General features: G+C 31.8%; 2 protein-coding genes and 1 pseudogene across 8 annotated transcripts; 1 reads left to right on the top strand and 2 right to left on the bottom strand.

Moving 5' to 3' along the window:
• Window positions 1-321: 321 nt before the first annotated feature.
• LOC107621658 (large ribosomal subunit protein uL3m-like) lies at window positions 322-2,071 on the bottom strand (annotated as a pseudogene). Its single transcript, XR_015881275.1, has 4 exons — window positions 1,680-2,071; window positions 1,156-1,365; window positions 590-694; window positions 322-472 (listed from the first exon to the last, which is right to left on the bottom strand). The product of XR_015881275.1 is annotated as a large ribosomal subunit protein uL3m-like (transcript).
• A 1,123-nt stretch (window positions 2,072-3,194) lies between these two features.
• Window positions 3,195-9,638, top strand: LOC107623488 (uncharacterized). 6 transcript variants are annotated; one of them, XM_088485677.1, is made up of 14 exons: window positions 3,195-3,321; window positions 3,411-3,570; window positions 3,662-3,708; window positions 4,311-4,578; window positions 4,779-5,122; window positions 5,237-5,522; window positions 5,633-5,700; window positions 6,047-6,298; window positions 6,983-7,058; window positions 7,355-7,431; window positions 7,525-7,574; window positions 7,818-7,902; window positions 8,428-8,519; window positions 8,697-9,638. In XM_088485677.1, the coding sequence occupies exons 2-13, from the start codon at window positions 3,420-3,422 to the stop codon at window positions 8,479-8,481; spliced, it is 1,758 nt and encodes a 585-aa protein (XP_088341803.1). In that variant the 5' UTR covers window positions 3,195-3,321; window positions 3,411-3,419; the 3' UTR covers window positions 8,482-8,519; window positions 8,697-9,638. The 6 variants fall into 6 exon arrangements, with proteins under 6 accessions (XP_088341803.1, XP_016181255.1, XP_088341783.1 ...); XM_016325769.3 differs by having other exon boundaries at window positions 8,421-8,519; XM_088485657.1 differs by having other exon boundaries at window positions 8,421-8,522; window positions 8,697-9,042.
• Window positions 9,639-17,261: 7,623 nt separating this feature from the next.
• LOC148582030 (uncharacterized) lies at window positions 17,262-25,826 on the bottom strand. The gene is made up of 7 exons (XM_088495110.1): window positions 25,647-25,826; window positions 25,314-25,599; window positions 24,602-25,198; window positions 24,393-24,478; window positions 24,128-24,287; window positions 21,240-23,263; window positions 17,262-17,456 (listed from the first exon to the last, which is right to left on the bottom strand). The coding sequence occupies exons 1-7, from the start codon at window positions 25,824-25,826 to the stop codon at window positions 17,262-17,264; spliced, it is 3,528 nt and encodes a 1,175-aa protein (XP_088351236.1).

Below are 25,826 nucleotides of genomic sequence, written 5' to 3'. Positions count from 1 at the left end.
CACCTTGTTCTTGCCACAGAGAAGGAGAAAAAAAATTGTATTTCATACAACAAAAATGGTAGCATACAAAGAAGGAAATTTTTTCCCATTATTTGTTACCTAAAAGTACAAGGGACTGGCCCCAGAGAATTAAATGACACCAGGGTCAAGCACAAAAAATGAACTGTAAAGAATAGACTAAAACAAAAACAAGGTTGGGGAAAAAGAAAAAGAAAAACCATTGACATGCAACACACTTTTTTTTGGTGTTTGTCAGAATCTCTCAAAATTGTTCTAGCCATATTAGCCATTAAAGGTGTGAGTTAAAGCTTCTTCAAGGGATGACTTGGCATTGCCTTGCAAATCCTCGAGTACAGCAGATTTCTCACCAGGTGACAGCTTGTACGGTGATTTCTTTAAGGTGTATTCAAAGCCGAAATTGCAAGTATCTTTGTATGAGGAAGTTGACTTTTCAAATTCTTCAAAAAGTGGCCTATACGAGCAAAAGCATAAATAGTAAACACAATGCACAAAAGATAGCACAAAGGAGGATTCAAAAGTATATAACAAGCAATACAAACCAGTTGTTTCACTCAGGATTCTGACTTACCTTTCCAGGAGCGTCCCTTTGACCTGTAGAACCAATGCTTCGATGTGATAATGATGCACCATGGGATGCAAGCATTCCCTTAAATCCATGCCGCTTCATTCCACCCTGGTAAAAAATGAAAAATGAAAATTGAAAATCATATAACTAAGAGATTAAGGTCTATAAGACCAGTAGCAAACAACTGCCCCCTTTGAGTACAAAGAAGGATTCAACACACAAAGGACTATGCACATACATATCCAATGAATAAATAATATAAAAACAGCAAAAGGAGAACTACAAAGACCCTTGTTTCAAGATTTGTTGGATTTATTAACTTATTCTTGCAACTTCAGGACTTAGATAATTGGTAGCATCAAAATCAATATTTGAGCTTAATTACAATTTGCTATAAGAACTTTCACCATTTTTTAACCAATTGACAATTGGAGGAATGGTAAAAGCATTACTAAAAACAAAAAACAATAAAAAAAAGATGCCATGCACTATCCTATCATTGCATGAGAATAAATCCAATCACATTATACATATGAGCAGTATTTAACATTAAGATAAGAGATAATCACCTGAAAACCTTTTCCTTTTGTGATTCCCGTTATATCAACATACTGGCCTGGCACAAAATGACGAACATTTAGCGAAGTACCAATAGGAAGAAGTGCATCCTCTGTCACCGGAAAGTCCCTTAGCTTCCTCTTCATCGGAACTCCTTAAGCCCGAAAATGACCCACTTCAGGCTTGGTCAAATGCTTCTCCTTCTTCTGCCCACAACCAATCTAACTAGAAACAAAGCAGCCAAAAACTTTATAATTAGATAACACAAACTTAACTCTCATGCAACTTGCCAAGACAAAAGAATACTACTCCAGTGAGAAAAATAAAATCATACATTGAATTTCTGCGAGTTTGAGCTAAATTAACAATCAGGACATCGTCCTTTATTTACACTCTACTATTCCCTTTGGTGTAAATGACTCTAACCTCAAAATCAAGAACAAAATAATATATGACCTAAACTTTTTACAAGCAGAAACCACCAAAGGAATGCAATTTTGTTTTTAACACTCAAAAAAATGACAATGCTACGCACTTGAAGGGCAAAGATTCCTTCCTTCTCAGGAGTCTTAACTTGAGAAATGATATTATCATCGACCCAAAATACGGTTATTGGAATTCTAGCGCCCCATTTATCCCAGAGTGCACTCATACCACACTTGAGGGCTATAATCCCGGTTCGTTTGGAATTTGGGGTCATCACCCCTGGCTTCGCATCGATAATCCGAGACTTAGGGACGGCATCGGAGCTGAATCCCCTCAGAAATCGAACAGGGAATGGTGCCGCCGCCGCCGCCGCCACCGCCTCGGTTGCGAAGAATTGAAGACGAGAAACGAGACCTCTCGAAAGGGCCAGCATCGCAGAGCTGCATAGGAAAAATAGAGAAAAACCAAATTCAGAAGTTTAGCTTAGATAAAATGAAGAACAATTTGGATTTTTTGTTTTTTTAATATGTTTAACATAGATGAAGAATATTTTTGGTTTTTTATTTTTTTAATATGTTTTTGTTTTATTGTTTTAATTATTTAAAATTATAGAATTAGAATTAATTAAATTTTAAAATTTGATTAATTTAAAATAGTATTTTTGTCTAATTAAATAAAGGAATGATGTTTAAGTCTTTTTATAAAATTAAATAAATAAATGTTTTTTATTTTTATTTAATTAAAAGGGTGTTTTAGTAAAAGTGGTGATATATTATATATTTAAAAAAGAAAAAATTAAATGTTGATGTGGAAAATAAATTCCACATGTTTTATTGTTATTTGTCCATATCTTAAACGTATCGGTACGTATTAATTTATCATCGTACCGTAGCAAACACCAAATTTTTAGTCAATTAATTAGTTAGTGCTACAAATTTATTAAAGTTAATCACATTTTTCTATCCTCAACTTTATATCCATATCTTGTTCTTTTTCACTTATTTATGAGAATTTAATTTTTATTTGTGAGAGTTTTAAATTCCATAACACTAAACCTACATTTTAAAACTATTTTAAAATTTTTAAACCCACAATATGTAATATATTTTTAAAATAAATTAAAAATCCTCCAAAAATTATATTAATTCAATTTCCAAATTTTAGTTTTTCTAAAAATCTTATCATTTTATATATTAGAAAAGAAAAATAATATTGTCATTCTCATTTTTCATGATATTATTTTGTAGGTGAAAACTCAGGTGAAGTCGACTTCACGTGAAGTTGATACCTAAGAGCCGTTAGATGAAAATTTAATCAAATCAATCAAATCATCTAACGGCTCTTAGGTATCAACTTCACGTGAAGTCGACTGCACCTGAGTTTCCACCTACTTTGTATATGAGCATAATTTTTTTTGCATTATATAGTTGCATGAATTTATAAAGAAAAAGGGCTATTATCAAAATATTAATGATAATATTTATTTCTTAAATATTATTTAGTTATTACTTATTTGTATAGCATGGTTATTTTGGTTGAATCCTGGTTAATCTACTTGAATCTGTAAACCCGTGGTCAAAACGGTTCGACCAGTTTTCCTAAGAAACCAACATCAACTAAAAACCAACCAAATTCCAAAGCAAAAACAAAAAGAAGAACAGAGTTAACATCCAAAGCTACCCAATTCTCCAGAAGTGAAGTTTTCTACTCTTTCGTTATCTATTTATATATTTCAATGTCTTAGCATTCAGGTGAGCAACCATTTCCTCCTTCTCAATTTCGTGTTTATTAAATTCTTACGATTTCCTTGTTGCTAAAATAATGCTCTTTCAAATTTCAGCTTTAACCGATGGGACACGTTAATCTACTCCATGGCACAGTCTTTCTAAACAAATTAAGTTTCCATGACTTCCCCAAGTTGTTTAAGCAACGAATTTGCTCTTATACTAGAAAATTTCCGAAATTTCATAAGCATTATGCTGCTTCACTGGCTTTGCAAGGTTTATTTATTTATTAATTATTATTTATTATTGTTATTATTATTGTTTAGTTTTGCTCGTGTCTTATTTGATGTTAATTTTTTTTTTACAGTGGGTGAGAAGTTAGCAAGTCATGTTGAGAGCACACTTAAGCATAAGGTGATTCAGTTTCTGGATCCCTACTTTTTGCTACAACTACAATCTTATGGTTTGATATTGTTGGAACACTAAATTTAGTTCCTCATGTATTAATCATCCTACTTGATTTGTTTACAATTGATTGCATATAGAGGAAAGCAAGAAAGGATTCTCTTATGTTGATTTTCACATGACCATGTCACATGTCATGTGTGATTTCCCACCATTCATTTAAATATGGGAGCCAAACAAGATGTGATATTAGAGAATGCATGGTCAGTGATAACACATGATCAGGTCATGTGAAAAATCAATTTGCAAGGATTCATTCACAAAGGAAAACTGGTATTTTCTTGTTCTGGATGAGTTGCATATAGGGGAAGAGAGTGAGAGCGAGACATAGAGTTAGGCATAGTGAAAGGTAGATTGCAAATGTATGAAGTTTGAGACACTCACTAAAGCGATTCTGGCTTCGCTTTGATGTTATCGCATGGCATGGCCGGTTAAAATGAGTTATGTTGTTAATGGTTGTAGTCTAGGCTTGCTTCTTGTCTCTTCTCTCTTTCTCTCTTTTACATGAATGTATTTTGTTGTGGCTCTAAGTATAAAGGTTTCACTTTTAGATTTATGTTAGTAAGGGAGAAGAGTTGAATGGTATTCCTCATATACAAACTCTTGGAGAATTTCCTAGGGAGGAGCTTATTGGAAAAGTTGTCATGGTCAGATTTGATTCTAACATATTACTCAAGCCAGAGAGTGACCAGAAGATTCAATCAGATTTTAATGCAAGGTTTACAATTAAATATTTATATGATGCGGGAGCAAAGGTAATCTTGGTCAGTGATTGGGACATGAATAATTCAGAGTTTCTTTGTCAAGCTTCAGTTGCAGGTACACTAATCATTTCTTTATGATCTGTTTATATTTGCAAATTTGAGTCTTTAGCATTTTTCTTAACAGAGACAAAGGTGGGAAAGATTTATTTAATATTGAAGTGCTAAGATGTAATCAACATGAGTGATGATATTAAGAAATTGTTTCCTTTATATAGGTGACCTTCTATATTATATAATTTATGGTATTTTCTACAGATTTTTTGACAGAAATTCTTCAACTACAAGTTGTTCCACTGCAAGGCATTTCTTGTAATAAACTATCAAAGATTACAGACCTCAAGAAAGAGAATGTTTATTTGCTTGAGAATCTTTCTGATTTTAAAGAGGAAGTTGCCAATTCTTTGGAGTTTGCTACAGAATTATCATCAGGAGTTGATATCTTTGTCAATGACTCCTTCTCCCAGTCTCATAAAGTTCTAGCATCAACTGTTGGTATTACTCGTTTCTGTTATGCCTGTATAGCTGGTTTTCACTTTGAGGAGAGGCTTTCTATACTGAAGAATATTGCAGAAGCTAGTAGGAAACCATATTTTGCAATTGTATGTCTCAGCCACTGATGTAGCATTAGTTCTCAGAGACAACTCTTCCATTCAAGATGGCTTGTATTCCTTTAATCTTAAATTTATTCACTGTTAGTTTCTTATTCAATCCAGATTGGGGGCGGAAACTTCTATGATAAAGCAGCTTCCTTTGAGTTTCTAGCTTCCAGATGCCAGGGGTTTGTCTTTGTCGGAATGATGGCATTTCAAGTAATGCATGCATTAGGAGTATCAGTTCCTCAGAACTTGGTGGATCATAAGTCATTTAATAAAGCCTTGGATATAGTTAGACTTGCTCAGGATAAAAATATAGAGATTCTGTATCCAAAAGATTTTTGGTGTAGGAATAAATGTGATCCTAAGCAATTGCAAGTATTTCCATCTCATGGCATTTTGGATGGTGAGCTTTTTTCATCAAATTGATAATGCTGGTTGTGACATTTAGATATTGAGTCTGAGATATGATTTTTCCAGCAAAATAAAACTGATCCATAATTGATTTTGACCTAGTTTGGGTGCCTGTTGACCTTGGACCTGCATCATTGGATGAAATATGTTCCTCTCTTGCAAATTGCAAGGTATATAGTAATTTATTTTGAGTAGAGTCTAGTGCAAGCATAAGATGCTGTTGGTTTAATTTCTTATAAGTTGTCATAGTAAAATATCATAATAAGACATCTGGGTCGATATCTTATTTGTGGCTTATAGGATGGCTAATTTGTAAAAGGCATTTCATGCCTTTGGATTATCTGCTAATTTTAGTTCAAATTTGTGCTTGTAATCAATAACATCCAGTTGATATGCGCAACATACATAAATAAGTAATGATATTTCAATTTAATATATTGTACTCTACATCTGTTCAAAATGTCATGAGGGCATGTGACACCACATAACATCTTTTATTTCTTTGAAACAATACAGAAAATTCTTTGGATTGGTCCAGTGAAATTTGTTGATTCCAATAAGTGCACAAATCAGGCCTCTAAATTGGTGGAATTTCTTGTACAATTGAGCCAAAGCAACTGTAACATAACCATTGTTGGGAACACGGCTTGTCAACTGATGAGCCAGGAAAGAAGTCCGATGTCCTCTACAAGTATGATTGAGAATGCCTCAGTTGTATGGGAATTTCTCAAAGGAAGAAAGCTCCCTGGTGTTATGGCTCTAGACAGAGTAATAAACTGTTCCTTCATATTTTGCATGACCTATCTTGCATGTATCTTGTGGTTCAATTGTATATATTTTGGCCTGAGAATTTCTGGATATGATTAACTTTCTTTCGATTATGTTAATGAGAAACTATGACTGTAAACTGAAAATATATGGACCACAAATGAATGAAGCAGTTAAAATTGTAGTCAAATTGCACAATTCTGAATCGTGAATTGTGTGAGTCGATATGAGTCAAAGGGTCTGTGATTCAGATCAATGGCTTGAATCGTACACGCTTCAAAATTTGTAGATTTGGTATTGGAATTGTATTTTACAAGCCAGAACCGTGAATCACAGCTTCGACAATGATTCCGAAAACTGATGCCCTGATGCACTAAATAATTGCTATTTTGCTAGTATTTAATACTGTGTCTATTGTTAGATCTTTATTGCTGAGTATTTGGTGTTTTTGGAACTTACGTATGCTTTTATGATGACTATATATATGTTTATGATGAAAAAAAAATATTAAGATAAGGAGAAGAATAATGCTTTAAGATAAGGAGAAGAATAATGCAAATTGGGGATAAATATTGATATTAACATAGTTCCAGGATCATGGGTAACTTTCTTTTAGCAACTCAAAGCATTAAAAATAATTCTGCATTAATGATATTATTGTCACCTATGATTTATATTTTGCAGGCCTATCCATCTGAAATCAACTGGAAGGATGTTTATTCTGACCCTGCTCAGCCTCTGGTTGTTGATATAGGAAGTGGTATATTTTTCTTGTACAATTTTCACTATACAAGTATTTAGTAAAATTATGCAAATGAAAACATATATATTCTAGAAGTTCACAAATACTATAAATTACATGAGCAGTTAATCTGAAAACTTTTGTCAATAAATAATATTTAGGGATTTTAAGAATCAGTTTGTTGAACTTTCAAGTTTCTACCACTACTATTGTTGTAAGGAAGTTCCCGTTTTAGGCGGCAGAAGGGAGTGGAAGTGGAAGCTTCTAAAGTGATACATCTTGGTGACTCATTTGACATGTGTTTTAAATGACAGGTAATGGACTTTTTCTTCTCGAAATGGCTAGGAGGAGGCAAGATTTAAACTTCCTTGGTTTGGAGATTAATGAAAAGGTTCCTACTTGCTATATCCCCTTTGTTGTGGCCTGTTTTTCTTGCAAAATACAAAACTTCTATCTGTCTCTTAACGATTAACATCTTTTTCAGCTTGTTTTGCGCTGTTTGGACTCTATTCTTCAACTTGGCATAAAGAATGGGTAACACTCTTGCTATCCAAGTAGAATAGAAGCAGCATCGATTTGGTTTTTAGATGGCCAAGATAGGATGCAATTTATCTTTAATCAATACCACGACCAAGTGATGGCAGTCATTAAAACCTTTTGAGCTTATTTAAGGGGACATAAGATAGTGCATCACGGATTTTCAAGTTGTTTTGTAGTTGAACTGTTGTTCTTTTGGCTAACTTTGTAAGTTTTGCTTTATTGGTTTCCCTGTTGTAGGCACTTTATTGCTACTAATGCAACATCAACATTCCGTTCAATTGTTTCTACTTACCCGGGAGAGTTAGTTCTTGTCTCAATACAGGTCAAGCTTAAATTTTGTTACATTTTAAACTCTAGCTTCATTTTATTATATTTGATTTCTGTTACACACCCTGAAAAGGATGAGGTCAGCATAGAAGGGTCAACCACTGAAAAACCAAAGAAAATACCACCTTACCCTTTTAGCTATGTGAGAAAGAATTCATTTCCTTTCCCTATCTCTAGAGACCAGTTTTACATCTTCCTATACTGAACAGTCTTAAAAGATGGTTGCTGATGCAGAAAATGCTTACAATTCATGTAAGCTTTAGTCATTCCCCACTACTGACTTAGAATAGATTATTTATTATGTCACAATTTCTTCTACTTGATTTGCTTAACATCTTACAATCTGCTATGAATATAACTATATTTTACAGCTTGGATATAGGATATAAACTATTTTTAGTATGACATTACTTGTGACTTGCGAGTAATCATAACTTTGTTTTGAATGTTCTTCTACTTTATCCATTGACTACGGATCCTTTATTTTAATTTTGAAATTCTGTTTCTCTGTAGTGTCCAGATCCTGATTTCAATAAACCTGAGCATAGGTGGAGGATGCTGCAGAGATCTTTAATTGAAGCAGCGGTGGATCTTCTAGCACCTGACGGGAAGGTAGTTGTATTTTCGAGGAGTTCTACTATCATTGTTTGTCACATCTGAGTAGAGTAATGGATCTTGAAGTACAGTGAAATAGTTTCCTTGATTAGTAACACAGTTATGCATATGGGTGACTTACTGAGCTTTGTTTGTTATGTATCAAGGCTTATTTGCATTGTTGATATCTTCCAGGTGTTTTTGCAATCTGATGTCAAAGCTGTAGCAATGAGAATGAAAGAACAATTTTTAAGACATGGCAAGGGTAAGCTTGATTTGATGCATAGTCAAAACAATGGCCAAAGTGAGTGGCTTGAAGAAAACCCTTTTAGGGTTAGATCGGATTGGGAAAGACATGTTTTGGAGCGCAGGGACCCAATGTACCGAATGATGTTCTCTAAATCACATGATATTAATGAAATTTCAGCTGCAAATGATATGTAAGGTGGAAATTCACATACAGTTGTCTTCATGTGATAAGAACCGTTAGATCCAAATTTAGTCAAATATATCAAATCATATAACGGTTCTTAGCAATCAACTTCACGCGAGTCTCCATCACTATGTAATTTAGGAAGTTGGCTAATCCATCAACCCTCCAAAGGATTGCCGTGGCAGAGTAGCGCTGCTGATGGTTGAATGTACAACATGATCTGTATTTTGTGGCATGGAACAGTTGATTCATCATCCAACTAGCACTGAAATGTTGAATGTCACTACAAGTTGGGGAATACAGTGCAGGATTGTTGGCGTTGACCACATTGAAACATTTTCTTAAATTTTTGAAGGGGGTTTTGGGAGGGAAGCTACAGTGTATGGAATGAACACATAGGAATATTCATTAAAGGATTCACACCATGTTGCAAAATGTGCATATGATTCCTTAAATCTGAGATATCTCCTTCAAGGTTGAATGAAGTAGGTAACCAATGAAATCAAAGGTGTGGATCAGGAAAATGTCCAAATTTTGCATCATGCATTCTATTTGTAATCAACGTATAACTGGAAATCAAAATTGTTATGGATCTGTTGCATTTCTTATCTAATTACTCTCACTATATAGGCTCTCTGTTGCATTCTATTTGTAATATAATTTTTGTATTATATTGATAAGTTTTTGTACTTTTTTAACCAAAATTTATTTGCTATATCAATAAAGAAGCAGCAGCAGCTTTATGTGCGATTTTGTTGGATTTGGTCTAAAAAACGCTGTATTGTTATTGTTTTGAATTTAATTTAGTATGCTTTAAGCAATTAACGCATAATTCCCACAATTTTTTTGGATAACCAAAGTCCTAAGACTTTTATATTTAACTTTTTATTAATATGACTATGTATAATTTACAAAACTCTGAAGTATATATATGTAAAAAAGTATTTAAAATGAAAAATTGGTAAAATAAAAAAATAAATAAAAACGATCCTAAAAGATGGGAAAACATCCACATGAGGCCTTAGCTAAGACGCTCATCAATGCTCCCCGACGCCTAAGTGGCCGGACCAATTCCCAGCAACTCTCTCCTCCGTCGCTGGAGTCGTCCTCCGCCGGAAACTTCGGCAACGACACGGGCTCATTTCGCTCTTGCCTCATCTTAATGTCACTCAGATCCATCTGCAACGGAAACTTCACCGTTCCAAACATCCCGTTGTAACGCTTATTGGAACTGCAGCTCCTCCGGCACCGCCTTTCCATGCAGGACGGTGATTTAAGCAAGGCGGTAAACCCGTTGGCCCGACCGGAGTTTTGCTTGGCCAAAGCCTCTGGTTTACTGAGCTCCGGATCCGGTCCGTTTTGACGAGTTATGACTTTGCCGCAAAAAACGACGTCGTTGGGAACGGTTGGGGAATTAGGTTTGGGGAACTCGAAGTTGGAGTGAGATGCAGGTCTAGCTTCAAGTAAATTCTGGTAACGTTCCATAATTTGTTAGTGACTAATAATTCAGTTAGAGGGGATCTTTGTTTGAAGGTAGTTGTGGATGTTAATTGGGAGTGGAACACTCAGAGAGCCATTTATAATTGGTGGTGTGGTTCAACGTTTATGATACGTCATTATTTTTTTCTCCTTTTTTTTTTTAATTATTTTGTGATATAATAATAAATTAATACACGCAGAGTAAGAACTAATCTTGGCTTTGTAAGCGCTAAACAGTTTTTCTAGAATGGAGATTGTATTTGTAGCGGAAAGTTTGACTTGGTAATGTTTTGTTTCCGCGGAGTTTCCTTCAACAGCACGGCTAGCTCACTTATAAGCTAATTCTAGAAATTAAGAATGGAAAGAGATCCAGAAGAATTGCACTGTATTTTAAAATGGTTCTAGAATTTCTTCTATTATTTTAAACCAGCTTTTGTTGCACTGTATTCTTACTAGCATTTGTTGACTCCAAGAAATGTTTTCTCTTAGGCTCCTTATCATTCTTTAATTAATTGTATACTTATATGTTTTTTGCTTTTTTAAGATAGTACAAGTGAATTTGACATTCTTAGACTCATTAAAATTAGGGCCATATACATAAATAAATAAAATGATTGAAGAAAAATATTATGCAAATATAACATTTGTAAATTTCAGACACAAATACAATAAATTTAATTGTATATAATCTGCTACATTTTTTAGCGAAATCCAGATGCACATAATCCACTATATCCTTTCACGGATTCTTTTGTTTTTTAATATTAGTTTTAATATTTTTTATTTTTGTAAAAGGGTAAAATTGTCCAAAAAATATTATTTATGGACAAAAGGATGATTTTACAACGTTTTGTAACGTTGAGTATGATTTTAATAAGAAAAAAAAGATCAGGGACGAAATTGATTTTGACCCCAGAGGATGAAAAAAGTACTTATCCCATTTTTTATCTATTCAAATTTGAAAAAAAAATAACTTGACATGTTTAAATTTATAAGTATTCAATTGTACTCTATTATATTTTTTCTTCACTTTTTTTTTTTACTTTTCTTTTATATTTCGTTAATTAATTAAAAAATATATAAAATTTAGATATGTTAATTTTAGGATATATTAATTGGTATCCTACAACTACTACTAGTGGAATAGAGTTAATTCTAATGGTTGTTGATGATATGGCAAAAATAATCTTGGATTTATTTTTATTTCTGTTTCTCTATTTTTCTTTTTTTATTAGTTATTTTGTTCTCTTTATTGCTCCACCTAATTATGTTGAGTTTATTTCTTAAAAAAAAATCTACTTCATGCCAGTTCATATGTGTAAATATTGCAGTATTAAAAATTCTGCTAGTTGTCATCACTCCTACTTAATACAGATAAGATGTTCTTTGGTTCTTTAAAAAAATTCAAAATTAATAAATAAAATTATTACATATTGTTAAAGTTAAAATAAAAATAATAATATTGTTACTCTTATTTTTAAAATATACTATTTTATATATAAATTTTTTTATTTTATATTTATATAAATTTATAAAAAAAAGTAATATTATTCATTCTCTATAAAAAAAATCTTATAATTCAACAAAAAAAAAATTTATGTGGTTTTATTTCTAGTTATGAAAGCAAATAATGCTGCAATATAAAAACAAGTCATCATCTCTTTTCAAAAAAATATTTACAAAAGAAGATATCGTAGACTTTAAATCAAACTCTCTAATTAATGTGTTCATGATAAGTTGATTCGTCATCATTATCTCTAATTAAGTATTCATTCATAGCATGACCAAAATAAATAAACGGTTTCTATAGAATAGTAATTCTCCAATTAATGAATTTATGAAGGGTTGATTCATGCATCAATATCTCTAATTAGGTATTTATTTATAAAAGGGTAAAAAATAAATAGGTTTCTAATTTTTTTAATTATAAATATTTAAATTTTAAATTTAGAGAGAGATAATATCTATTATAATATTTTTAAATTTTAAAAGTTATTTTATTAAACGCATTTATTGTTATTTGTGTTTATTAAAAATTATTTTTAATTTAATTTATCAAATACATATGCCTACAACTTTTAAAAAACTAGTTTTTAAAAGTTAGCTTTTACAATCTATTTGTGCAAATGACGATTACATTTTGTATCAATTCGTTCATTTTGCTACATTGGTTATTACTATTACACAAGTTTATATAATAAGTCACTCTCCTCGTAATCCGCTGATTATTCTTTCACAAAATTTTGTCATAAACCGCTACAGGGTATAGCAGTTTATCTTATGCATGCTCTCAAGGTAATCTGCGAAAGGGTATAGCGGATTACGTGCATCTGGGTTCCGCTACAAGGTGTAGCGGATTATATACAATTGTATTTGTTGCATTTATGTCTGGAGTTTGCTAATGTTATATTTGCGTAACGTTTTTCTTCAATTATTTTATTTATGTAAATTGCTCTCAAAATTAAGATATATATTTAGTATTTGTCTATTATATAATGGGATAGGAAGAGTTTCAAGTGTATCGAAAACACTAGTGTTTCACTTGTTTTAACTGTTGATCTGAATTATAAAAAATATATATAATATATATTAATTGAAATCAATAATTAAAATAACTGGAACACTAATGTTCCTAGTATACTTACAATTTTCCAATGAGATATAACTATATAAGAGTAATTTGCTGTTTAATTTATCTTTTTAAAATATTTTGACTAATTTTAAATTTTTTATTATTATTATTATTATTATTATTATTATTATTATTATTATTATTATTATTATAATTGACTATTACATCTGTAAACTAATTTTAAATCATTATTCAATTACGTCCTTAATTTTTTTATCACTATAAGCATATAAGGTAAGACATAATAGATAATTAGATGTTCACATATTAATATTACAATAATATATGATAAAATGTTTTCATAAAATAATATATTACGGTAAAAAAACTTATTGATTTTAAAACTTAGTTTGGTGATTAAAAACGTCATAACCACTTAATATTTTAAATATATATATATATATATATATATATATATATATATATATATATATATATATATATATATATATATAGTGTGTGTGTGTTAATTATTAAGTAATCTAATAAAATAATAAAGAATATAAAAAGTAGTAAAAAGAATGAATAATTGTTTATCAACTAGGAGTCTCGGACACATATATCCGTTTTAACTTTTAACTAATATTTATGTTGTTTTTCTTAAAAAACAAGAGAGTGAAAAAATATGTTATTTGTTAGTTAAAATAATTATAAAATAATACTGTGTTCTGGTTGCTTTCTTTTTGTTTTCTTAGCGCTGATTATGTTTGTTTATAGAGAGACACTAAGATAAGGATATAAAAATATAGAATCGTGTTTGATAGATAAGATATGTACAGAGATATTGTATCCAAAAATATTAAATTAGTGTATTTTGTGTTTATCCTAATAGAAAAGACACAAAGATATTAACAGAAAAAATAACTTATTATTTATTTATTTTTTTATTATATTTGTTAATTTTTTATAATTTTACTTTTTGTTATTATATATTTTTTTAAATTTTTTAATAAAAAATTAAAAATAAATTATATTTTATAATTTATTTTATTTTATTACCAAATAAAATACAAGATTACTAAATTTTATATTTCTATTTTTTATGTCTTATTTTCAATATCTTATCTTATTCACAAAAAAACATATGATACATGTTTAAAGTAATCTGCCTTTTACCGATGAATAATTGTCTTTTAGAGTTTTAATGTTATCCAATAATTAATATTTATAATTAGTTCTTTTCAATTCTAACATTACTTTAGGCAACGGGTTATAGTTCTCTTTATACTCGCTTACAAAATTGTGACTTTGAGTCTTTCTATCTTTAATAAAAAAATTCTAACATTACTTTAGCAATTTACATATATCAACTTGTAAAATTTATATTACAATTTACTGATTATTAACCAAAAACATATTCATGACAAACAATTACTACTCATTTGTTTTCAAAAATAATTTAAATTATTTACTCTAATTTAATAACTTGTAAAAAATGGAGGATAATAAATTAATAACCAGTAAATAAATGTACAAGCAAACACGTATTTGCAAAATTTTAATTTTAAACCTTGCGGATGTATCTCATTGACAACTAACAGAAGTTGATATATTAAAAGTATTTCATCTCCGTACATTCTACAATCTATTGTACATTTTGTCATCAATGTACTCAAACAAAAGTAGACCAGCTAGCTTAAATATCTAATTTTTGAAAGACTAAATTCAGGTTTCTTTTGTTTTTAAAGGAAATTTATGGTTTTTGATAACTAGAAGATTTTGACGTGAGTCAGGTTAACGCGTACAAGATAGAATCTTAGGCATTACAAGGGGAAAAAAGTCCACATATTTCTAGACATGATCGGCCGGCCACATGGGAAGGAGCAATCAAGGAAAGGGATTTGTCCCGCCGTGCGAGCAGGATGCGATGGTTGACAAAACCCCTTTTTTTTAATAAAAAAATAATGATTCAAATTAGTCTTTAAAATTTTTAAAAATAGACATTTTAGTTTTTTTAAAAATTAATACACAGAATAATTTTAACATTTTTTTCATCAAATATAACAATTTTTTGTCTTTTTTTCGACATAATTCACTAATAAAAAATGTTAAATTGACATCCAAATTTATACACATATCAGTTAAGTGTCTACGTGTACGAAAAGAATAAAACAGTCTCGGACCTTCTAATAAAAGACCCTAAATCCTCCATAAGGACCCTAAATCCTCCATTACCCTCTTGGCTTCTTCCACCTCCCTCTAATCGCACTCTCCGCTGATCTCCACCTACGCATCCTCTGCATCGAACTTTCTCGCCGCAGCAACCTCCACCAACTCCTCCACTCCATTTCCAAGACCTCAAACATGAAAGTTGTTATTTTGGACTTCAAAAACTTTACTGTTACCACGCAAGTTACCAACAGACTCAATATCCATACGACCATACCTACTTTTACTTCGCTTCATGTGCTTTCTCTCTGAGCACTATCTTTTGTTTTCCAACTCTTTACAAAACCACCACAACATCCCTAAAAAATTTTCCACGCCTATTCAAATTCTTGGATACCCAAAATTTTCATTGATGATTTCCCTGATGTAATTAATGATCGTGAGAGTAGCATTTATTATGCTTTCCTTGACATATCCAAGACCATGAGAAACATAAGGGTGTTTATGGATCGGATCATATCTATAGATCTAAGGTAAATATCTGCATCTAATCTGAAAATTGTGGATACGATCCGATTCACACCTTTTAAGAATCAGATCGCGGATATCTGCTTTATATCCGTAGATTCGCACAATAATAATTAAAAATAAATAAATAAATAAAATATATATATATATATATATATGTTAGTCTCTCAGCCTTTCAAGAATTCAATTCACATTTCACCCTAACCTAATCCTAATCTTATTTCCGGCACACATCATTCTTTACGGCGTTGCAACCCCAACTTGCAACCATTCGCCCCCAATCTCTTACCCGTTCACCCATAATCTCTCACCCGTTATTCACCCATAATCTCTCACCCGTTATCATTCACCCCCAATCTCTCACCCATCCTCAGATTCAGAGACACCAAACCACTCATTGGCCACTTCGTCTTCGTCTTCCTGATCACCGTTGGAAGCTACTCGCCGGAGATCTCTTGATGTTCCTCCCTCTTCGTGGCGTGTTTTCTAGTCGAAGCTGTTCCTTGCGAAGTCGCGTAGTCAGGTTCGTCTCCTTCGTCACGTTCTCATCGATCACCGCTGTTTCCTTCGTGACTGTGGTTCGTGGTTCATGGTTCTCGCTGGCATTCTCATCCCTTGGCTCCCTCGACTTTACAACCTCCGTTATCTGTTCTTGACCTATTCCATTCTCAGTTTCTGCCATATCTCCTGATATCTGTCCTCTGTTTTCGAAATCGACATCTTCTGTTTCGTTGAATCATTGTTCAGAACTTTAGGAAATTTTTTAATGAACATCATTTGAATTTTGTGAATAATGCTCTTATTGTTATATCATTGGCTTTGACATATTTTGTTGTTGATGAATTGAATAAAATTTTCTAGAGTTATTAGTGTTGGAAATCTAGACGTTCAAAGTCAATTGCATCCTCATGAACCATCTTTGGTATTATAACTAAGTACTTGTATTAGTGTATAATAACGTAGATTATTTTTTTTTCAATTTATTCTAATATGTTTTACTAATTTTTCAATTGGTATTTTATTAATAGGAATACATGGTTGTTGAAATTACCTGATGCTGATTTAAGAAGGGATCAACTTGTTTTACTATTGTTATATTTTAAGCATGTGTAGATTGTTTAGACTTTAAGTGTGTTATAGTGTTGCTGTTTTATTTTAAATGAGACATTTAGTATTTTAGTGCTTGTTGTCTTCACTTATTATTGGAAGTGTTTTTAGAATGTTTGGTATTATATTTACTTTTTTTTTTTTTTACCAAAGATAGGAGACTCGAACCCGCAACCTCTTAATTGAGTATGAGAAGACTATGCCATTTGAGCTATTACTCATTGGCTGGTATTATATTTACTTATTTGTATGTTTTAGTTAGTAATTATTATTCATATATTGTATTATTTTATTTTTGTTATTTAAAAAAAATTGAGTAAAAATATTTTAGGAATAAATAAGTTTAAAAGTGTGAAAGAAACTTTTTTATTGAACTTTTTACATAAAAATATTATAAAAAAGAGAAGGTTAAATTATGCGAAATTCTCGATATTCGATTCGATACTAAAAAACGTGGATATCATATCCGATCCTATTCGATAGGAATTGTGCGGATCGGATCGAATTTTTGGCCATATCCAATTCGATCCAATAAGCATACACCCTTATGAGAGACAGCACTGGGATCATCGCCAACACCTGTAGCAACGACAACACCTTCAACCATGGAACGTGTCTCCAGTAGCAACAGCGGAATCGGAATAGGGGAGAGGCAGAACAACATGAACTGAAAGCTCCAGAGGCAAAGCCAATTGAGCCAGAGATTAATCCTAGACAACCGGAGATATTGGAGACGAGAAATTTGATGAGCTTCAATGCCAATCCAGAAAGAGAAGGAAGAAGGAACGGGATGCGGGGGCCGCAATGAGATTTAGTGATGGGCATTGGGCGGTGAGTGCAAGGAGAGGTAGGCAACCGCGAGCAGTGAGGGCAAGCAACGAGATTGCACAGTGCCACAGAGGGGCCAGCAAGAGGCGTCGTGACACAGAGAGGCTGGTTAGCGGCACGACAATGAGATGGGAGTTGGCGAGAGGCGACTACAGAGAAGGTTGAGGCTTTGAGTTCTGCCTCCGTCGTGTGTCGAACACTGTGAGTATGAGAGACTAGGTTGGCGAGGGGGCGAGCGACGCGACACCGGGACAGAGGCTAGCGAGAGGCGGTGATAGAGAGGATTGAGACTTTGTGTGCTTGAGAATTGAGACGTTAAGTGATGTGAGTGTGAGAGAGAAAGTTGGAGAGGGGGTTTCAAAGGCGCTTTGTATTTTTAATATGGGAGTTGATGGTGGTGTTTTTTAATAAGGTGGAAAGTTTGTGTTTTTTATTTGTATGGATATCACAAATCTGAGGGTCAAATTTGTGGTGTTAATTTTTTTTTTGTTGATACCACAAATTTGAGGGTCAGATTTGTGGTTTATAATTTTTTTTCACACAACTGACCCACCGATTTGTTTATCCGTTAAAAAAAATCTTTAACCCACACAAATTTGAGACTCAGATTTTTCTACTACCCTAAATTGGACCCTAAGTTTTGTTTTAGAAACAAAACTGAGCTTCCGATTTGTGAATTTCAATTAAAAAAAAAATTTGATTTCCATATCCATAAAAAATACACCATTTTTCCATAATAAAGCATAACACATTTTAAACTTCCATAACTAAAAAAATTAGCCTTTCAAAGGCCTTAATTTTTTTTCTTTTTATAAATACAAAACATCATCATATTATTGATAAGGACGGGGATTTATTTGTCCATCTGTGTCCTTTTGACACGTCACGTGCCATGTGGGCGTCTAAACGTACCACTTCATCATTTTTTATTGAGTACAAACGAAGAAAGCATGTCATGGTGGATTGATTTGTCTGCCAAAAAAACTTTGAGAATGTTTTTGTACATTAATTTTTTTTGGGACTAAAGTGTTTACTTTTAAATTTTTCAAAGACTAATTTAGATAATTATTCTTAATAAAATATTTTTTATTTCTAAAATTTGTGAAAAAAATTAAAATATTTTAAAATTTTATATTATTTTAATTTTATTCTAAAAATTTTTAATTTATATCAAATATATTATTCACAGTTAAATTTTTAAAAGGTTATGACCAATTCAACATGACAACTAGGTTTAAGAACCAGAATATTGTTGCTAAATTAATTTTAAAATTTTTTAAAATTTTAATATCAGAAATATATTTGATACAAATAAATTTTTTAAAATAAAATTAAAATAAAATAAAATTTAAGAATATTTTTAAAATTTTTAACAAATTTTAAAGACAAAAAATAAATTTCACCTTTTCTTGCAAGGTCATTTTAATTATCTTTTCATTTAATAGATAATAAATGCATTAAAATACTTAAATATTTAAATTTTTCACTACAAAATTTTATATAAATTTAATTTTAATATATTTATCCATAAAAAATTTTACATAACTTTAAAATGAAATTTATGTATTTAAATAATTTTTAAATAATAAATTTAAAAATGAGTTATTTTTAATGATATAAAAATACACAATTAAATATTTAAAGTGTACTTTTACCTGAGAAAACTAGATTTTATATTTAATTAACCTAACCAGAAATTGAGGACGATCATTAAGGTTGCATTTAAATTAGTGTCAAATTAACATGCTTGTTTAACAAGTTGTTTATTTAATTTGACAAAATTGTTAACTTGGACGGTTTTAAGCACATTCAGCAACTCAATTCAAGTTTCGTCAATAGTCTAGTTCAAACTTTATCAACGATATTATTAGCAACTAAGTGTGTGTTTGGATTGTAGTTTGCGAACGAAAGTTTACATAAAATTGATTTTGTAAAATTGATTTTGATGAAAAATAAGTTTGGGTTAACGTAATTTATGTTTGGCAATCTTTATATCAAAATTGATTATAGTAAAATAAATGTTGTTTGGATTATACTACTCAAAATCACTTTTAAATGAAAAATTACTAAAAGAGACATCAATTTAAATAAATTTTTTTATATGTATGCAAAATCAGAACACTAACAAAAATAATATAAAAAATATTTATCATATAAATAAAATAAATACAATAAAATAAATATGAAAGAGAGTACTATAAATTTTATAATATCAAACAAAAAAATATATTCTATAATTTTTCTAGTACTATTAGTACTCTTTAATTTAGTATTATTTTGGACTATAAATTTTCATTATTTATGGCTTTATTGTTACTTATAATTAATTTTTTATTTATTTTTTCCTTTTTTATATGATCATAATTTATATTATACAAATTTTTGATAATAAACGTAGTATATAATAATTACAATTACAAATTTTATAAAGTCATAATAAAAAATAAAAAAAATTAATACAAAACAAAAATAAAGTACATCAAAGAATAGGAAAAAAAATCATTCAGATAAGAAATAATAAAAATTCCATAAAATCAACAACATATATCATATGAACAAAAAAATACAATAAAAAGTAAATAAAATTCGTATGAATAAAATCAAATAAAAAATAAAAAAATTTCATACACAACATAAATATAATGCAGGAAAGGATAGAAAAAAAGAATTCATATGAAAAAAATAATAAAAATATCCAAAAAAAAAGGTCAACAATATTTGTCATATGAATAAAAGAAATACAATAAAATAAATAAATAATTATATGAACAAAGCCAAACAAAAATAAAAAAAAAGATTTTATAAAAAATATACCTATAAAAAATAGTATAGTAAATAATAAAAAAAAACTTATAAAAACATAACATGAGAAATTAGAACACTACACAAATAATATAAAAATCTTTATCATATAAATAAAAAAAATATAAGTAAAAAATACAATAAAAACATAAAAATTTAAATATGAAAATGAGTATTAAAAATAATAAAAAAAATAAAATATTCAATTGGCTAGTGATTAAAACAAATTTGAACTATTTTAATGAAAAAAAAAATTGTAACTAAGAACTATGAAGAAGTAGGAAAAACTACAAAGAATTATTGTGAAGGTAATAGTTAGTGGTATTCTTTTTATAGAAGAAAATGAAGAGTAGGGTTGGTAAAAAAGAAATAAATTTTTCACCTAATTTTCCAAAGACAATAAGCAACCATGAACATGAAACGCAGAAGCTACAAATTTTAGCTTCTCCTGAACGTGCGTTCAGAAGCAGAATCAATTCTGCGTTTAGGAAAATAAAAATGGCCAAACATAAAAATGAAGCTTTCAAGATGTAAAATGATACCAAGCTTAAAATTTAGGTGAATTACAAAAATAATTATAAGAAAATAAGAAGGTTGGTGATGTACTCTCAGGTCATTGAAATTTAAAGTAATGGAAGAAGAATTAGAAAGAAGTGAAAAGAGAGAATAATTGATTAAAAGAACCACCACAGAGTACTGAGTACCAATTACAATATATATAGCAAAAGGGAAAATAAATTACTAACTAATAGTGCTATAATTATGTCTAACAAACTAACCAACTTGACAGCTATACAAAAAACAAACTCTATTATGTTACATCCCCTCGCAAGCTGGTATTACGTGGTTTATGCAAATCAAGTAATCCCAGCTTGGAAAGCAAATGAGAGAATGGTCCTGGAGGAAGGGATTTAGTGAATAGATCAGCCGGTTGTTCACTGGAGACAACGTGCCTAAGATTAGAAACCCCTTCTTTGAACTTGTTTCGAGTCACATGACAATCAACCTCAACATGTTTGGTTCTTTCATGAAAGACAGGATTTGAAGCAATATAGATAGCAGATTTATTATCACAGAAGATATCAACCGGAAGAGGAGGAAGAATGTTGAATTTCTTTAGTAGTTTGAGTAACCAAACGAGTTCACAAGTGCCATTAGCAAGGGTGCGATATTCTGCTTCTGAGGACGACCTTGAAATTGTAGCCTGCTTCTTACTCTTCCAAGAAATAAGAGTTTGGTCAAGGAAGAAACAATAACCACTGATGGATTTTCGGGTGTCTTTACAAGCCCCCCAATCAGAATCAGTGTAACCAGATAGTGTGAAAGAATTGTTGACAGAGAAAAATAAGCCAGTTGCTGGTGATTGTTTTAGATACCGGATGATCCTATAGGCAGCCTTCAAGTGGGCATCAGTTGATGAATCCATGAACTGAGATAGGCATCCAACAGAGTAGCTGAGATCTGGTCTTGTGTTAGTAAGGTACAGAAGTCTGCCCACCAATCTACGATAGATGGTTGCATCAGGAAGAGGGGAGCCTGAAGCCTTAGACAGAGAAGTAGTGTACTCCATAGGAGTAGATGCTGGTTTTACACCAAGCAAACCGCAGTCTGTGATCAAATCCAATGCATACTTTCTTTGATACAGTGCAATACCAGCATTGCTTCGTGCTACCTCCATCCCAATAAAGAACTTAAGAAGGCCAAGGTCTTTAATTTTGAACTTATCATCCAAAAACATTTTGACAGCTTGAATTTCACTCAAATCATCTTCAGCTAACACAAGATCATCAACATAAACAAGAATAGCTGTGAAAGTTGTACCTGTAGATTTGGTAAAAAGCGAGTGATCATTTTCAGATGGAGTAAACCCCAGATCAGCAAGTGCAGCAGACAACTTGATGTTCCATTGGCGACTAGCTTGTTTCAAACCGTACAAAGATTTTGTCAACTTGCAGACTAAGTTTGGATTGGAACACTGTAACCCCTTTGGAAGTTTCATATAAACGTCCTCATGTAGGTCTCCATGGAGAAAAGCTGTATTCACATCAAGTTGATGAAGATGCCAATTCTTTGCTGCTGCAACGGTAAGAAGAACACGCACAGTGCTCATTTTCACAACGGGACTAAAGGTGTCAATGTAATCGACTCCAGGAATTTGAGTGAAACCTTGGGCAACAAGACGTGCCTTATGCCTCTCGATAGTGCCATCTGGGTGGAATTTTGTGCGAAAAATCCACTTACAACCAACTGCATTCTTTCCAGGAGGAAGAGAAGTGATGATCCAGGTTTTGTTTTGCTCAAGAGCAGTGAGTTCTGCCTCAATAGCCTTCCTCCAACAATCATGCATAACAGCCTCAGAATAGTGTTTAGGGTCCGAGTTATTTATGAGAGCAAAAGTGAAGGCCTGGTGCTTGGGAGTAAACAATGAATATGACAAATGGTGAGAAAGGGGATACTTACATGTTGAAGGTAATTGGGCCGCATTGATTGGATCTCTATGTGATGAAATATGGAAACAATGAAAATCTTTAAGATAAGAGGGTGTTTTTCTTTCTCGTTCAGACCTTCTCAAAACTGGTGCAGCAGATTGTGACTCAATATGAATGGATGAATGTTCCAATGGTGCCAATGCAGATGCTGAGTCTAAGGTGGCGGGTGATGCAGAATCTGTTATATCATGAAGAAATGCCATAGGTGATGTAGAAGTGGCAGATAAATCAGGTGTAGTGTGTATGGTGTGAGGTGCAATTATGCCATGAGTATGCTCATATGAAGAAGTATGTGCAGAGTTATTATAAAAGAATGCAAAAGGGTCAAAATTGGATGATTCAATTGAAGGCCGATCTATAGAAAAATCAGTGCTTGGTATTTGTTTGAATGGGAAATAGTGTTCATAAAATTCAGTGTTTCTTGATATAAAAATTTCTTTGGATTTTAAATCAAACAAAATGGACCCTTTTGTTCCTGATTGATAACCAAGAAAAACACATTTTCTAGCTCTAGGATCTAATTTTCTTCTATTAGTACTCAAAGTGGTAGCAAAAACAAGACAACCAAACACCTTGAGATGAGTCAAATCTGGTTTATTCTTGAAAAGTGTCTCATAAGGCGTTTGATGATTCAAGAAGGTGCTTGGTAGTCTATTTATTAAATGTACTGAATGTTGCATAGCATAGTGCCAAAAACATTTTGGCACATTAGAATGAAACAAAAGTGCTCTTGCAATATTCAGTATATGTTGATGCTTCCTCTCAACAATTCCATTTTGTTGAGGAGTTTCAACACAAGATGTTTGATGTAATATTCCTTTTGAGTTATAGAAGGAGTTCATTTTAAATTCCATCCCATTATCTGTTCTAATTTGTTTCACAACTTTATGAAATTGAGTTTGCACCATTTGAACAAAATTTTCTACTAACACTCTAGTTTCGGATTTTAGTTTCATGCAATAAATCCAAGTAAACCTCGTTTTATCTTCCACAATTGTAAGAAAATATTTATGGCCAGCAGTAGATAAAAGTGAGAGTGGTCCCCAAATATCTATATGTAACAAATCAAAAATATATTCTGATTGTGTATTACTAATGGGAAAAGACAATTTTTTTTGTCTAGCCAAGTGGCAAGAATCACAAACATGAGATAATGAAATGCATTCAATAAATGGAAATGTATTTTTCATGATTGACATTCTTTTGGATGGTAAATGACCTAGTCTAGCATTCCATAGAGTTCCTAAATCTTGCTGCACCGTGACATTTACAGAATGTGTGTTAACTTCTGGTGTAGTTAGTTTCCAAGGTTGAGCATCCATCACATAAAGATTACCAATGACTTTAGCTTGCCCAATCATCTTCAATGATGGGAGTACCTGTATCTCACAAAAAGAATTAGTAAATTTTAATTCACAATGTAATGACTTTGTGAGTTTAGACACTGAAATCAAATTATATTTAAAGTGAGGTATGAATAAAACATTGGTAAGAATCAAATGTTTAGAGAGTTGCACAGTGCCACAAATGTTTGTTGTAGTGGTAGAACCATCAGGTAGATTTACCAAAACTGATCTCATATAATGAAAAGTTTTGAAAGACTCTTGAATATAGGATGCATGATCAGTAGCTCCACTGTCAAGTATCTAAGAAGTTTTAGTAAAATTTGATGATACACTCAAGCAATGCCTACCTTTTGGTTGAGTAAGGGTGGCGGAAGAAGTAATGTGGTTTACACTATTTGAAGTTGGCATGCGTGGTTGTTGAAGGAGTGCTAGTAAGGTTTCCTTCTGATCTGGAGTCAACACAAGTACTGTATCATCGCTCTTTTTATCCTGGTTAGAATCAGCAATCTCAGCACTAGAATTCTCAACTATCTCGTCAGTGCTAAGTTGATTAGCTACTCGCTGCTTTTGGTGAGTAGGAAAGCCATTTTTCTTATAGCATGTCTCTGCTAAATGACCAATTCGATTACAGTAGCTACAAAACTTTGAAGTGTAGCCTCGACTATAAGATTTTTGATTTCCTCCTCTGCCTGAATTTCGTCCACGGCCTCTGCCTCTTCCAGAAAATGAACCGCCTCCAGTTGAGGTTTGCACCTCTAAAGAGTTAGTCACTATGTTGCTATTTGACGGGTCACAATTCAATTCTTGCTCTTGTTGGGTTAACATAGATAGTACTGTGTTAATTTCAGGTAATGGCTTCATTAGCATGATTTGTGATTTAACATTTGAATATTGTTCATTCAATCCTTTTAAGAATTTGACAACATATTCCTCAGAAGCATAGTCTCGAACAATTCGTAATATTAACACAAGCAACACAACTAAGAATAGCACGTAAATTTTCTAATTCTTCCCAAATAGCTTTCAACATAGCAAAGTAAGAGGTAACAGTAAGATCACCTTGTTTGAGTGCATGAAATTCTTCTTTTAACGCACCAACTCGAAAGACATCTCCCTGTGAGTAACGACGTTTTAAATCATTCCACAAGTCTGGAGCTGAGCTAATCCACATCACGCTCTTAGCGATTTCAGGGCTGAGAGAGAGGTTGATCCAGGAGAGGAGAAAATTGTTACACCTATCCCATGCTTCAAAATTAGGATCACCTTCACCTGGTTTTAGAATGGATCCATCGAGAAATTTCACCTTGTTCTTCGATCTAAGTGCTCTCCACATATCGTGCGACCACTGATAATAATTTTGAGGTGTCAATTTAAGCGGAATTAGAGCCAAACCAGGACTCCTGGATGAAGAAAATAAGGGCTAATCGGATCAAAAATTGCAGAAGAGGAACTAGATCTGCCAAGATGTGCCTGGAACTGAGAGAATTGACGCATGAAAGCGGTGAAATTCTCAAAATCTGCAGCGAAATTTGATGAAGGGCTTGCATTCGGATTAGCTAAATTATCTGCCAT

Source organism: Arachis ipaensis, chromosome B10 (assembly GCF_059453495.1).
Source record: "Arachis ipaensis isolate K30076 ecotype BB chromosome B10, ASM5945349v1, whole genome shotgun sequence".
Classification (NCBI taxonomy): domain Eukaryota; kingdom Viridiplantae; phylum Streptophyta; class Magnoliopsida; order Fabales; family Fabaceae; genus Arachis; species Arachis ipaensis.
The sequence above is the reverse complement of the archived record's forward strand: the minus strand, read 5'-3'. Positions and strand labels throughout refer to the sequence as shown.